Source organism: Macaca mulatta, chromosome 14, assembly GCF_049350105.2.
Source record: "Macaca mulatta isolate MMU2019108-1 chromosome 14, T2T-MMU8v2.0, whole genome shotgun sequence".
In the NCBI taxonomy this organism is placed as follows: Eukaryota; Metazoa; Chordata; class Mammalia; order Primates; family Cercopithecidae; genus Macaca; species Macaca mulatta.
In genome coordinates, this window is record NC_133419.1 from 58,025,890 (window position 1) to 58,041,940 (window position 16,051).

Below are 16,051 nucleotides of genomic sequence, written 5' to 3' on the forward strand. Positions count from 1 at the left end.
GCTTTTGAAAACACATAGGTATGTATGTGGTAGTGACTGGGGTTGTTCAGGTATTTTGTTCTCCTCTGCTTGCATTCTTAGTAGGCTTACAGTTCTGTTCCTTGAAGTCACGCATGGTCACATAACTTCCTTTGGCCAATAAACAGAAACTATGTGTATCACTGGGAGAAAGTCTAAGAGCCAGTACACAATTCCCCATATCTCTTCCACCTTCCCTGACTCCTGGCAATAGTGGAGACTCAATCAGCCTGTGTTCAAGTGAAGATGATAAGGACCAGGGCTCTTGGCAGATCTCAGAGAACTTGCAATGTGCACAAGAAGTAAACCTTTGTGTTTCTCACCGCAACATAACTTAGCTTATCTTCATTCATGCAAAATATATATGTTGTACAATTAAGACATATAAACAAGATAAACTTTTAAAATCTAATCTTTTACTATGTAAATGGAGTTCTTTGGCATGAGATGAAATAGCTGATGACAGCATCATATGTGAATTTTAAAAGTGTTGTATTTAAAACAACTTCCAAGTAAGGATGGTGTGTTCTAAAACCTTGCCACTTAAAAGTGGGGTCCACATGAGTAGCAATAGCAAAACCTGAGAGTTCATTAGAAATACAGAGTCTCAGATCCCATCCCAGACCTACAAATAGGAATCTGCATCCTCAAATGCTCTACAACTGCTCTAGAATGCTAGGATTATTCAAAAAGAGCTCTTATAATGATAGAAACAAAGATAAGTATAAAAAGCTTGAATAAAATTATTTCATCAGATGTGCCAGTGACAGGAATGGTGGCGGGCACCTGTAATCCCAATTACTCAGGAGGCTGAGAATTGCTTGAACCTAGGAGGTGGAGGTTTCAGTGAGCCAAGATTACGCCACTGTACTCCAGCCTGGGCAACAGAGCAAGACTCTGTCTCAAAAAAAAGAAAAAACCAAGTGCCAATGAGACAAGAAGTTCATAAATTAACATATCATTTTGAATTACTGAAAGCCTTTTAATTAGTGCTTAAACATATAACTAAATCAATACATGAATATTATGAATAAATATTTTGTCTATTTGGGAATATTTGGGCATATTTCATATGTTTTATGTAATTAAAGGAGAAAAGGAAGAAATAAAAACCTTAAAGAAAATGAAAGCATGATTTTAAAAAATAGGAAAATTTGAAAAAAAAAATACAAACCAAAATAAAGAATGCAGCGAAACAAATTAAAAATTAAATGAACAGGTTAAATAGCAGATGAGAGAATTATTGGAGAGGAAGATAGATCTGAAGAATGCTGCATACAGAGACACAAGTGAAAAATATAAAAGAGGAGTAGCAAGCATGGAATTAAAAAAGAATGACAAAGTCCAACACAATTCTTCAGGAATTCCAGAAGAATACAGAGGATGAAGCAGAGGCAACAAATAAAATGGCTATGAATTTTTCAGAATGGAAAACTTGAGTCCTCTCAGTTTAAAGACACTCACTGAGTCCCAAGAATAATACATCAAAACAAATCCACCGAAGAAACAAGACAGTGAAACTGAAGAACACCAAAGATAAACAGGAAGTTTAAAAACAACCAGAGACAGAAGACAGATACAGATTGCCAGACTTCTCATTAGCAATAAATCCCTGTGACCACAAAATAATACCTATGGATAGTGCCCAACCTACAAGCCTGTATAAGATAAACTATCATTCAAGATTAGGAACATTTAAGGACATTTTTCAAATGACAACTAATACAATCTATTACTCACAGACTATCAAATTTTAAGGAAGAAAACTATATCATGCAAAAAAAGCAGCAGGATGAAAGAATCAACTATGATTGGAGAGGTTGTTAAAATTGTTAAAACGCTGCCAATTTAAACAACAATAATTTGGAGAATATAAATAAAGATACTAGAATACTAAACAAAAATAATGTGGAAGATGGGGCAGTGATGGGAATTAAAGCATTCTAAGAGTCAAGTATTATTTATTTTATTTTTATTTTATCTTTTGAGATGGAGTCTGGCTCTGTCGCCCAGGCTGGACTGCAGTGGCGCGATGTCAGCTCACTGCAAGCTCCGCCTCCCGGGTTCATGCCATTCTTCTGCCTCAGCCTCCCGAGTAGCTGGGACTACAGGTGCCTGCCATCACGCCCGTCTAATTTTTCACTGTGTTAGCCAGGATGGTCTCGATTTCCTGACCTCGTGATCCGCCCGCCTCGGCCTCCCAAAGTGCTGGGATTACAGGCGTGAGCCACCGCGCCCAGCCCTCTTATAAAGAAATTTAATCGTAGTTTAAATTTTTTTCCACACAGAAAACACCAGGCCAAATGCTTTTATATGTTAATTCTATCAAACATTAAAGAATAATTCTAATCTAAGAAAGTATTTTAGATAAAATATAAAGGCCAACTTGATGCTAACAAAATGGAAAGCCTCAGTAAAATGGACACATTTCTAGAAAAACTTAACTTGCCAAGACTCAATTAAGAAAGCCCGTCCACACCATTACAAGAAAAAAATCTTCAAACAAGAATACATGATGCCCACACAGTTTTGCAGCTCAGTTCCTATACCTACAACTATAGCAAATATTTAAGGAACACATAGTTCCAGCCTTATCCACTCTTTCAGAGAATGGAAAACAAGGCACAGTTCCATAAAGGACTGGGAGATGGGGTCTACCAGTGAGGGAAAAATGGAATGAGGGCTGTCAAACAGTGGGTGCCCCAGTAGCAGTTTTGACCTCTTCATACAAATGGCAGTCTTTAATAGCTCTGCCCCTTAGACACTCCTAAAACCCCCACTCCAGCTCTTCTGAACAAAGTCCTAGCAGGGCTCTCCCACCCCGCAATGGGAAACAGTGAGTCTGTTACTGATGACTGCTATATGAGGCTCCACCTCAGAGAAGCCGGGATAAGACCAGTTAAGGACTGTTCAGAGTATAGTCTCAACAGCCTTCAGCACCACAGCTGACTTCATTCATAGGCCGACGTGAAGAATCTTGGTCTTGATCAGAACTTTCTCTGCCCCTGCACAATCTTTTGTTGTTTTCTTTTTACAAACCCAGACGCTAATCAGAGTTGGCAGAATGGCCGCAGCTGACAGGGCAACCTCTTTAACTGTCATAAAACAGACTCCTCTTAACTATTCCTCCTCAATGAGTACTGCTTGTACATAACTGCATGAGTAACCTCCTGCACAGCCAAGAGGAATAAGTGGCCCTCTGTGTCCTGACCACGTGGCTCTCTGGTCCCCTGCCAGAAGTGGCCTGACAAAGTAGCCACTGAACCTGTCAGTTCACAAATTAAGCCCCATGCAAAATTAGTGTCTGTGGCAGTTGCTCTGGGCCATCCAGAGGGAGGTAATTAAGCAATATATAGTTCAATTTCAATTGTCAACAGTGTAATTCAATTACAGTGTAATTTGCAAGCAGAATCACAGGGACTAATCAGGAGGAAGACTAGATCAAAGGTTAACATCCTACTGAAAACTATAATAATGGTCTTTCATATTGGAACCAAGTCATTATTGACACAGGTCCTAGAGTCTTTAACAGCCACCCTTTCCCAACTTTCTGATATAAAATCCTGAGGTCCAAATCTAGTATAGTCCCACTCTAGTATAGTCTAGTCACCTGGGATTCAGCCATTCAGATTTCAAGAATTCAACTTTACAAGGAGTTTCATTTAATAGTCCTGCTTACAAGGCATTTCTTTTTGCATTTACAAGAACCAATTTCTGTCTCTCACACCTCCCAAGCGTTGACCACCTGAGATGAAGGCCATCACACTATGGCTCTGGAGGGGCGTAATTACCACTTGCGCATTAGGATGTCCTCTCAGAGTACTCCTGGTCTGATTGTTTACAGGAGTGATAATCATCCTGCACTGTTTGCACTTTTTTAGTTGATGGGGGAGGAGATGGACATTTTTTTGCACTAAAAGCTTAATTACATAAACACTGATATCACATGCCCAAAGTGCACTCCTTTTAGAAGGAGTTTTGGAAAGTAAACAGTAACCTAGCCTACTGTAATTAATAAGAGGCAATTCCTTGTTACATAGTATATGATTATTAGTGATCACTGAATAAATTACATCCATTTTAGTAGGAAAATGTGTTGTTTTCGTGTAAGTGGCTACTATTTGGGAGGTGCAGGGAGCCCATAAAGGTTTTTTCCATTGAAATACATGGTAAAACACACTCTTTGGGTACTTGAGTACTTTGATGGAAAAGCAGTTGTGTTTTGGCAGTGGTGGTGGCACTACTTGACATCATGCAATCTGAAATTAATCAGAGAATATAAATAAAGAGAGGAAGATTTAAATGTTCACACAAAAATGTCATTTCTGCAGGATCTATGGTATCATGATGTGGTGTCACAGTTTTTCAACTTCTTTAGCTGCGCCATCCTTAAGCAAAGGAACCCTTGTTTGGAAGAAATAATGTAAGAGAGACAAGAACAAAACCACTTTGGCTTAGGGATTGTGATCAAGAAGAGAAAAGTATCCTTCCCTCTGTTAATTCTTTTCTCTTACAGACAGCCCCACGCATCAACATAAAAACCAGCCCAGGAATAAAAGGAGCCCGGAAGAGACTCAGATGGCCCTGGACTCAAATCTCAGCAGTATGATCTTGGGGGGTAAAAATAATTTAATGCTAGTATCAATAAAACAAATAACTTGGACCAATTCAGCACTTTCTAGGTGCCTTATTTGCATTAATTCAACCCTCACAATAATATGAGACAGGTACTATTATTACCGCTATTTTATCAATAAGTAAATTGAGGCTCAGAAGAATTAAGCAATTTGTCCAAAGATCCCACAGCCAGCACTAAATGGCTGAGCTGGGATTCAAATCCCTACAATCCAACTCTGTAGTCCACATTAATAACCACAAAAATTCTTAACCTCTTTGGTCCAATTTGGCTCAGCCATTTTAATGCCATCATAAAAATGAGGAAAAGTGTCCTCAACAATCTTGAGAAAAAGTACCCTCAACAAGACATTCAAAAGAATGATCATTATTTTTATCAAGAATAGCATAGACCTCAATGTTGAATAATGTGTCAAATAGCTCCTGTCAAATATCTACGTGAGCCAGTTACTACTTCAGGGATGGTTCACGGGACATACAAACTACTAGTTTTCCAATAAATAAATAAATAAATAAATAAATAAATAAATAAATGATTTGTTATTCCAAAAAGAATCAGTGAAACAAAGGTGAAAATAGAGAAAATAAATGAAGTTCAGTAGGCAGTCAGATAGAGGATGTATACAGAAACCTATATGTATACCTCCTAACCAATGAAAAGGAGATCCTAGTCACAAAAGCAAATAAAAAAAATACATCTAGCATATATTAAATGCTTATTAACTAAAATGCCTAAAACCACCAATTAAGGCACTGGAGATACAGTGGCAGAGCCTCTATCCTTAAGAAACTCACATGCTGGTGCAGGAGGCAGACAATAAACAAAGAGGCAAATATGAATGTAATAGGTCAGGAAATAAGTGCTATAAAGAAGTATAAACAAGATACAAGAACAGAGTTATGTGGGAATGCATGATAGACACAGTCAGGGAAGGCCTTCTGATATGGTAACATTTCAGCATAAGCCTAGATCTGGAGGAGGGCATTCCAGAAAAGGGGAGAGCAAGAGCATGGTTAAAGTGAGATAAGCCCTGGGAACATAAAAGGGATGCATAAAGGGCTGCAAAAACCAAGTCATACCAAGACCTTGCTGGCCATGGTAAGGGTTTTAAACTTTATCTTGAGATGGGAAGCCATTGAGGAGTTTTGGAGAGAGGAGTGATATGACTTAATTTACATTTTCAGGTTTACTCTGCAGCTCTGTGGAAAAGAGTCTATAAAGGAGCAAGAACAGACACAGAGGGCAATCAGAAGACTATGTATCAATCTTGCAGACCCTGGGCAAATCCAGCAATGGATGCACAAGCCATATACAGTGAAAACCACAAAACTCAGATGGGTGAAATAAGAGCTTTAATAAATGAGAATGCTACCCTGTCCCAGAAAAGATTCAACATGATAAAGATTATTTTTAGTCCCTCATTAATCTATCAAGAACTAACATTTTATAGTGCTTACTATGTGCCAGGCACTGTTCTAAGCACCTTACGTGTGTTAACACAGGCAACTCTCCAAGATGGGTACTATTACTATTCTCATTTCAAATATGAGGAAACTGAGGCACAGACCATGCAAGTAACTTGTTGTAGAGCTAGGATTTCAAACAAGTAGTCTGGCTACAGGTATTCCTCCCTACCAATCTGCAAAGAACCAATTTGCAAAAAATGTCTTCTCTCTATAAAACTCTCACACCTGCTCCAGACAGAGAAGCCCAGGAGTCCTTCTAGATGGAACCTTCCAAGATGGAGGACTAAGGAATGGAAGGACAGAGCAGTTTGTACTGGAAGATCAGAAGAATAGGTCTCCTGGGTTTCACACAACCCACACTTAGGGCCCCTCTCTCCACACACATCCCAGATTCTCAATTGCAGATCCTGGGTCAAGGCAAGGCCTTAAGGATCCAGTCACATAATGTCTCTCAGAGACAAAATGAATTTTCCCAGAGGCTCTGTCATTTCAGGAATGCCTGTATGGAGAAATCAGGAAGCAGAAAGAGGTACTGACCCCATACAAGGCTACTTTTCTTTAGAAGTCTGATTCATCGCTCAAAAATTCAATATTGTGAAAGTGTCAGTTCTTCCCAACACGATCTAAGTTAAATGCAATCGCAATCAAAATCCCAGAAAGGTACTTTGTGATAAAAAGAAAAAAAAAAAAAAAAACAACTGACTCTAAATTTCATATGAAGAGGCAAAAGGTAGCCAACATAACATTGAAGAATAAAGTTGGAGGACTGACAGTACCCAACTTCAAGACTTACTATAAAGCTACAGTAATCAACACAGTGTGGTATTGGTGAAAGAAAAAATAAACAAATAAATCCATGAAACAGAATAGAGAGCTCAAAAATAGACCTGAATATGTATCACAAAAATATAATCAAATGGCCTTTGACAAAGCAGCAAAGATAACACATAGAGAAAAGACAGTATTTTCATCCCTCCCTGACAACCATGGAAGAGGTCTGACAGGGGCTCGCTCAGTCTCCCCTTTGCTCTTTGGCTGAAGGCTCTGAAGTGCTGACTGCCTCAGGCATTTTCAGGCAATGATCCTGTGGCTCTTATCCCAATGCACATAAGCTCCCAAGGAGCTCGCAGGTCAGTATCTCTAAAAGGATTGCTAGGAAATCCACTTTCTTGACTCTTTCTCCTCAGTAAGGCATCAGAGACCCTAATCTAGAACATGACATCTGTATTGGCCAGGGTTCTCTAGAGGGACAGAACTAATAAGAGATATATATACATAAAGGGGAGTTTATTAAGTAGTATTAACTCACACAATCACAAGGTCCCACAATAGGCCGTCTGCAAACTGAGGAGCAAGGAAGCCAGTCACCGTCCTAAAGCTGAAGAACTTGAAGTCTAATGTTCAGGGACAGGAAGCATCCAGCACAGGAGAAAGATGTAGGCTGGGAGGCTAAGCTAGTCTAGACTTTTCATGTTTTTCTGCCTGCTTTATATTAGCTAGCAGCTTATTAGATGGTGCCTACCCAGATTAAGGGTGGATCTGCCTTCCCCAGCCCACTGACTCAAATGTTAATCTCCTTTGGCAGCACTCTCACAGACACACCCAGGATCAATACTTTGCATCCTTCAATCCAATCAAGTTGACACTCAGTATTAAACATCACGACATCCCAGTCTATGGAGCCTCTGAAAAGCAGGACATTAGTCATGGCTTCTCAAGGGCTCTCTATCCACTGAGAAATTGAGAAGCAGACAGATGATAGCTAGAATACATCACAGTACCAACAATAACCTGAAGAAGCTGCAAGACACAGGCACACTCTCCCACCTCAGGCTCAAACACTAAGAGCCCTCTGTAAGTCAGGTGAAACCCTCCAATGGGAAGGAAAAGCAAATGCCTGAGAAGCGGCAGTGTCAGGTACTCTGTATACTTTCTGGGGTCTAGCCACACTTGGCCCAATACCTTCCTCCATGCTCTCTTCCAGCCACAGCTCAAACAATGAAGAGCAAAGTCCCAAAGAAGCACATCCAATCTACCAATGAGGCTACTGAAGTGTACCTGGTAAAGTCAGAAGATTTGGGACCTTCTGGAAAGATTTCCAACAAAAGGTTTGGTCTAATCAATACAGGCTTCTGGTTGCTCCCGTAAAGAAAGGAATCAGCTGGAACAGCTAATGGATAGTACTTTCAAATTAACCACAACTTTGCTAGATCTTTTCTTAAAAAAAAAAAAAAAAAAAAAAAAAAAGTCCCCTACTGGCTAATGCAAATATTAAAACCAAACAGTTGAGATGGATAAAAAACAATATGGCATAAAGAACATTTGAATCACTAATTGAATCAAAACAAAACTGCCTCCCATCTCTTAAACACACTAGAGACCATCTGAGGAAGCTGACACCTGCATTAGGTGGCAAAGTCTGCTAGATTTCAAGTTTCAGATCAGCTGTAATAAGCCATGAAAAGCCCTGAAAATTTTACATTAGAATCAGTCTCACTGAACCCAAACTGCCTCGCAGCCCGAATCCAAACTGAGGCGGTAGATGGTAGGTACATCCACACTGTCTCAGCAGAGACCAGAACGATCACACCAGACATCAGAGAGTGGTATAAGTTCGTATCAAAGAAAAAAAAAGAGTTGATATACACAATAACACTATTGAAAAATAAATACAACAAGAGACTTTTCTCTATGCCAAAAAAAAAGTAAAAGGAGAGAAGCAGTTTCTGGAATGTGGAGGATGAGACCTCAGTTGCTGGGGTTCCCTGGGCATACCTGCAATGATCCCGTCCATTTGCTCCAGGGCAGCTTCCAGCGCATGACTAGCATCAGAAGCCATGACTCCTTTTGCCTGCCTAGTCTCCTCCTCTTCTTACTGAAAATTCAAATACAGAACAAAAGAAAAATTACAGAGAGTTTCACGTTACGCACACAAGATCACAAAAACCTTTCATTCCATCATCACACAATGTGTTTTCATAAGAATCATAATAGCCTACATGTAGTTTCTGCATCTCCACAGCCTTTCCCCTCCTGGCATGAGTGCTTTTTCCATGAACCTTTAGCACACAATCCCATTCACTTCTGTAATGAAAAACCACCAGGGCTCTCCAGAGTCACCTGTGGCAGCAAGATGGCAATTGTTAACACCTCACCAGGTGTAACAATTGGAGTCCCAGGTTCCAGAAGCTCCAACCCCACTGTTTCACTGAGTCTACTTTGCCACTCCACTAAGTGGCGTAGGAGAGCAGCGTACCTAACAGGGATACTGCCAGGGCCAGGGCGTACAAGGCAATGCAGTGCAAAGGCAGGGCCTGGGACAGTCCCTGCAGGCATTTAACATCTGCATTTGCCCTAGGCCTGCAGTGCTTTCCTTGGGTGGGTGTAAGCCAGGCTGAGAGGGCTCAAATGCCACTTCCACTCCTTCAATTGGGAAAGGGTGCACTGCCTAGGAAGGCTACAGGCCACGAGGATGTAGAGAGAGCACTGTCCCAGGAGCACTGTAACTGACCATCTTAGATCCACTCTACCCAGCACCATTCGAGGTTCAGAATCCCATCTTTTCAGGGCAGATGAACACCTGCAAGGATACACAGTCCAGTCACTCCCATAATGCTGTATCCCCTAGCTATAGCAAAGGGGAACTGCTCAGTGCCTCTCCCCTGTCCCTTGGACAATTGCTTCCATCTCTAGACAACTCTACCTCAAGGAAGGTCTTTAGTTTAAACTCTCTTCCTGCCGCCTCCTCTCATTTTTCTTGTTCCCCACCCTCTCCCTGGGTAGCAGGGAGGGATTTACAATACCACTTGTAATCTCAAGAGAATTAGCTCATGTCTGTAAACTAGGGGAGCTGCTGTTTGCTCATTCAGCAAATCTACACATGTGCCTAATGGCCATACATGCTATGGAGAACAGAGGCACAGCTCCCACACTCCAGCATTGTGCAGCACAGGAAACAGGTGGTTCTGAAGCTCTTTGCCAGTTTTTCCTGTGAAGTGGGACATTTAGAGTGAAGACAGGAAAATGGGCACCACCCAGGAGTGGCTTTGGAGATGGTGTGGATAAGCATATCAAGACCAAGGAACCACACTTAACTGCACCAGGAAGTAATAGTTAAAATTCACAGGCTCCAAAGTCAGATAGCTTGAGTTCAGACCCAGCTCTGCTATGTATTATGTGATCTCTGAGCCTCAGTTTCTTCATCTGTAAAATGGGGATAACAGCATAATCCATAGATGTCATGATTAAAATTATGTAGAGAGCACTAAGCATATTCCTTTGCACAAAGTGTTCAATATGTTAGCTGTTTTTTGTTTGTTTGTTTGTTTTAAGTGAGGATATAACATCAGGACATATTTTTGTCAGCTCAGAGGAAACTTTAAACAAAAATAGGTAGGTGCAGGGAGGGAGAACCAGATAAACTCAGGAGGCTGGTTTGTTTGGAGGTGGCAGGCATGGGGAAGGAAGATAAGCAACCACGCTTGTGAAGGGGGAGAGGGCAGGGATTTACAGGTGCTAAGGCCAAGGAAGGTTCAGAAGCAGGCATTCAGCCTCAGGGGTCAAGAACCACTGCACAGTTAGCTTAGAGAGAATGAGAATGGGAGCTCTCAGGGGTGTCGGGGAACTTCAGTGTACCTTAGGGCCCTGGCAGGAGCCAGAAAAGGCTGCAACAAGGAACAGAGCTGCTCCGAGGTGAGATGAGCAGCCCAGGCTGCTACAGAGTGAACACGGTGTGGAAATCCTGGGGCCTGAATGGAGCCAGCTTCGGACAGGATAAAAGAAGAGGTAGCAGGGAAAAGAGGGGAAGCAGAAGGAGGGAAACAATCTGCAGACTGTCACCTGTTCAGCATAAGAGATATTAAAAGTTTGAAATAATCCCTCCAAATCCTTCCCACTGCTCTTTCAATAAGGGGAAAATTCCCAACTCCTTACTGTGGCCTATGACGCAGGTCTCAGGATCAGGCCAGGCCATGCTCACATTTCTCCCCTCATGGCTCCTCATGCTTCAGCAGCACTGGTCTCCTGTCTGCTCCCAAGTCCTCCAAGACCTTCCCTCCTCTGCAATACACCTGCCATCCCCCTACCCTGAGCTCACTTCCTGGTTCTCTGTACAGCTGATTTATTCTCATCCTTCAGGTCTCAGATCCAAAGTATCAGAAAGGTCTTCCCCACACTATCCTCCCCGGCACCAGGTAAAGCAGCCCCTTCAAGGCACAACAAATCCACAGTATCTTGTTCTATGTATTTGTTTCCTTGCTAACTGGCCACCTTCTCACAGAGGCAGAGGGACCCTGTCTGCCTTGTTTACTCCTAGGTTCCCACTGTCTAGCAGATAGATACTTACGAATAAATGGATAGATCCATGCAGCCAGCATTGTGCTAGGGCCTAGAAGGATACTGATAAATCAGACCTAGTCTCTGACCCCCATGAACCACACAATCTAGTGGAGGAGATGGAAGTATGAACAAATAATTATGACACAGTGCAAGGTGTGTTGATAGAGGCAGGTGTGCAACTTCCCTGGGTCTTGAAGGATGATAGAAGCTTTCTCAGAAGGTGAGGAGGAGAATGCTGTTCCAGGCAGAGAATGTGGTGCACATGAAAGCCAGGGAAGCATGCACAGGCAGGATGTAGTTGGCAAAGGCCAAAGTGGTTGATGAGATTATGCAGCAGCACCCAGCTGCTCAAGATGAGTCAAAGCCTTCCATGGAATTCACATATGCAGTACAAGGGCAATGCATGAGAGGAGCCTGGGAATCACACCCACCACATCAGGGGACTGGATGCCAGTGCCTAACAAATCAAGTGGCTTCAGATGTAAACATGACAGAGTGTCAAATCCAGAGGGCCCAGGCTATGTGCCCCTGCAACAGAAGGGCCATAAAACAAGACCCACGGGCCCTCTGCCCAGCGATGAGTTTGCACTTGGCAAACAGTAAGCTGGGTGGACCCGTGGGAGCTGGCCTGAAGTGAAACATGATTCAAGGTGTATCCTATTCACAATGCATGACTAGCATCAGAAGCCATGACTCCTTTTGCCAGCCTATTTTCCTCTTCCTGAAAATTCAAATACAGAACAAAGAAACATTACAGAGAGTTCCACATATGCATACAAGACCACAAAACCGCTTAAATCCATTGTCATACAATGTACTTTCATAAGAATCCTAGGAGCCGATGTGTAGTTTCTGACAACACAGAAGCAACCAAATAGAAGAGATGCACAGGGCAAGGGACTGGGTGGGGTGGGGAATGCATGGAGCTTCCATAGCCTCTCCAGGGCTGCTACCCAGCAGCACTTCCAGGGGTTGACCAACCCCGAAGTTCTCCAAACCCCTTCCTTCATTTAGGGTTTCTTATAGAAGTTCCATTCCATAGACATGATTAATCCAATCAGTCCTTGGTGATCGAACTCAAGCTCCAGCCCCACTCTCCTCCCTGAGGTAGGAGTCAGGAGGATGGGGAGTGGAGCTGAAAGTTCTAACCCTCTAATCACAAGGTTGGTTTCTCTGGTAACCAGCCCATCCTGCAGGAGTCGCCTCATTAGCATAAAGTTGAGTAAGGTTGAAAGGGGCTTATTATGAATAACAAAAGTTGCCCCTTTTCTGTGCTAGGAAACTGGAAGGAGACCAACTATATATATTTTTTAATTATAGTAGTCCCCTCTTATCCTTGGGGGATACATTCCAAGACCCTCAGTGACAGCCTGAAACAGTGGATGGTACCAAGCCCTATATATAGAATACAATGTTTCCTGTACGTACAGACCTATGATGAACTTTAATTTACAAATTAGGCATGGTACAGTAAGAGATTAACAGTAATTAGTAATAAAATAGAACAATTATAATAATACACTGTAGAAACATTATGCGAATGTTTTTTTTTATTTTGTTTTTGCTTTTTTTGAGACAGGGTCTCACTCTGTCACCCAGGCTACAGTGCAGTGGCACGATCTCGGCTCACTGCAACCTCCACCTTCCAGGCTCAAGCAATTCTCGTGCCTCATCCTCCTAAGTAGCTGGGATTATAGGTGTGCACCACCATGCCCAGCTAATTTTTGTATTTTGGGTAGAAGACAGGATTTCACCATGTTGGTCAGGCTGATCTCGAACTCCTGGCCTCAAGTGATCCCCCCACCTCGGCCTCCCAAAGTGCTGGGATTATAGGCTTGAGCCACCATGCCTGGCCCTGTCTCTTTCAAAATACCTTACTGGATGGTACCTTGGGTAACCAAACCCCGGGAAAGCAAAACCATGGGTAAGAGGGGGCTACTGTATCTCATAGTATCACAGGTCTCAGAGGTAAACGTGCTGTCTGATGACATGCAGTGTGTTGTTCAGTGGCTTCCACATCGGTTCCTCCCACAGGGACACGGTATCTCCTAGGGAGCCAGGGCTCTTCAGGGATATGGGGCTTAACTGTACCAAGCTCCAGAAGCAACATGCCAGGGAGAAGACAGAGGGAGCCAGAATCCAAGACAAAATCCCAAGTAACATGTGAAAAATCAGGATATCATCTAAGCAGATGGTGGGAAGTAGATTTTTTTTTTTTTTTAAAGGAGTCTCACTCTGCCACCCAGGCTAGAGTACAGCAGTGCAATCTCAGCTCACTGCAACCTCCACCTCCCAGGTTCAAGCAAATTCTCCTGCCTCAGTCTCCCAAGTAGCTGGGACTACAGGCACCCGCCATCACACCCGGCTAATTTTTTGTATTCTTAGTACAGACAGGGTTTCACCGTGTTAGCCAGGATGGTCTCAATCTCCTGACCTCGTGATCCACCCGCCTTGGCCTCCCAAAGTGCTGGGATTACAGGCATGAACCAGGATGTAGAATTTAAATCATGCTCCCCAGCAATGAGAGGAGAGCTACAGCAGCTAGTCGAGGGCTTTACACAGCACGGACAACAGAGGAATCAACAATGTGCCATGGGGACTGTACGAGGGGCACCTAACCAGCCCAGGAAAGAAAGGAGCGGACACAGAGAAGGACATTGCTCTTATCACAAACAATACAGTGACAGTTGTTACACGGAACCAAAGCACTTTTCATTCTCTCTGGACACTTAACATAGCTGGCATTTGACCCGAATGAGCAGGCTGGCTTCTGATACTGAGACACTGTCTCATCCCTGGCCATAAAGATAAGGCAGGGTATGTTGTTTAAGAAAAAAGGCAGTCCATCCACAATTCATCCTTCCTTCACTCACAGACCTATATGTGAGTATAGATCTCACATATATGTGCTGTCATCTTCCTATCTGGGACAGCGTCTGAGGTTGGGGCTCCTGCCCATTACAGGACTTAACCCTTCTCTTCACTACCAGTGAGGGAGAAAATGATCCCACACCCCCTTAGCTGTAAATGCAGCCAGTGAGGAAGTAATAGCCATGTTTTAGAATGGCAAGGTATATGACATGCCACAGCCACATGAACTGCACCACACAAAGGCCAGTTTGGCACCTGGAAGTTGATTAGGGAGCAAGATCTGTATGTGTTCTAAAATTTAGAAAGTGAGTCACAATTGACCCTCATCATCTGGTATGTTCTGAGGCAAACAGTGATTTATATACTACGTTAACTCCTTTCATGTTTGGCAAAAGAAAATTCTAAGTAGGCAGCATCCACTGATTAAGGTGAGTTTGAAGCAAGTAAACCTTAATTTACCCCACCCACACTGAATTCCATTTCTAAACTTCTTTTCTCTCAATAAAAATGGTTAGGGTTGTAACTGACGTTTGGAGCAGGCTAACACAGCTTTGGATGCTGAAATGAACTAGGAACAGATCTGGAAGTCACCGCTATTCCCTGTTCCTCCAGGATATTCTGGGCCTTGGACACAGTTCGGCTAGAGCTGAGACCTGACTCCTCAGCAGCTGCCACTAGACAGGGGCCAGTATTTCTGCCAGAAGGCAAGGCCTGGGGAAGGAGGCCTCAGCCAAGAACCCCACCACAACCACAGAACCTAACTCCTTTCCTACCTCTCCCTTCCCCAAGTGGCGAACAGATGACAAAGAAGTGTCACCATATCACAAGAAACTGGAGTCTTTTCCCCACAATTTACAGGCTTCCCATAAGCCATAGCTGCTCTTAAATGGTTATTTTAAGAAATACCTTTTGCTATCCCTAGGCTTAAGAGAAAGCCTCTGAAAAGGATATAAGAAACCTCTTTGGTAGAGTGGAGCAAGAAGCCATTTGGAGCGTCCAGAAATAAAAAGGACAAAGACAGATATGAAGGAATTTGATGGCAGCGCTAACAACATCCCATATTAACCAATAACTACTTTCTTTCTAAAGGACAAAGGAGAGAGAGTACAGCTTTTATAGACAGACGAATTAAAACATGGGCTCTGCTGCATAATGGCTGTGAGTCTTTTAACCTCTTTTAGCCTCAATTGTCTCATCTGTAAAATCAGTATAAAATCACTTTCATTGTTATGGGCAAATGTAAATAAGACAGAACTCAGATAAACACTGCAGGCTGAACCTAAACATTTAATTTAACTGCTAATTTAAACAAGAGAGAGATTTATTTTGAAAGACATAAACTCAAAAGGACACAATGTCATAGCCATAAGGGAAATGCTAGGGTCCAGTTCTGCAGCAAGCCTGCAAGGTCAGCCTTGGGAGAGACTTCATCAGTAATACGAAATTGACAGAATACCTGGTGCATCTGAACATCTTAACAGACTTATATAATTGGTGAAGACCTTGTTTAATCCAATAAGAACAGATAATGACAACTGGGGGAAAATAATAAAGTAGCACAACAAGCATTTTTCTAGAGCTACAGATAAAAATACAGGACTAGAAGAATTAAAGAGCTCCATCTGAGGAGGAACAATGGGGTGGGGAGGTGGAGAGGTGGCTGTTTTAACAAATTACATACAATTATTTGAGTCTTTAAATTGTGTGGATATATAGTGGTGAC

At 42.5% G+C, this 16,051-nt stretch overlaps 1 protein-coding gene across 24 annotated transcripts in view; it reads right to left on the minus strand.

The window, feature by feature from the left end:
• The window catches only part of PPFIBP2 (PPFIA binding protein 2), a 154,684-nt gene that overhangs the window by 109,245 nt on the left and 29,388 nt on the right, over window positions 1-16,051 (minus strand). For 20 of the 24 annotated variants that reach the window (XR_013404050.1, XR_003722667.2, XM_077963550.1 and 17 more), the window contains exon 2: window positions 8,896-8,995. The exons of 3 other annotated variants lie outside the window; for them this stretch is intronic. Coding sequence is in view for 19 of the 21 variants with exons in the window: in XM_077963550.1 (XP_077819676.1) it covers window positions 8,896-8,959 (64 nt within the window). In the remaining 2 variants the exon portion in view is untranslated. Of the gene's footprint in view, window positions 1-8,895; window positions 8,996-11,052; window positions 11,193-16,051 lie in introns of those variants that run through there. One more of the 24 variants, XM_077963545.1, reaches the window with a different exon arrangement.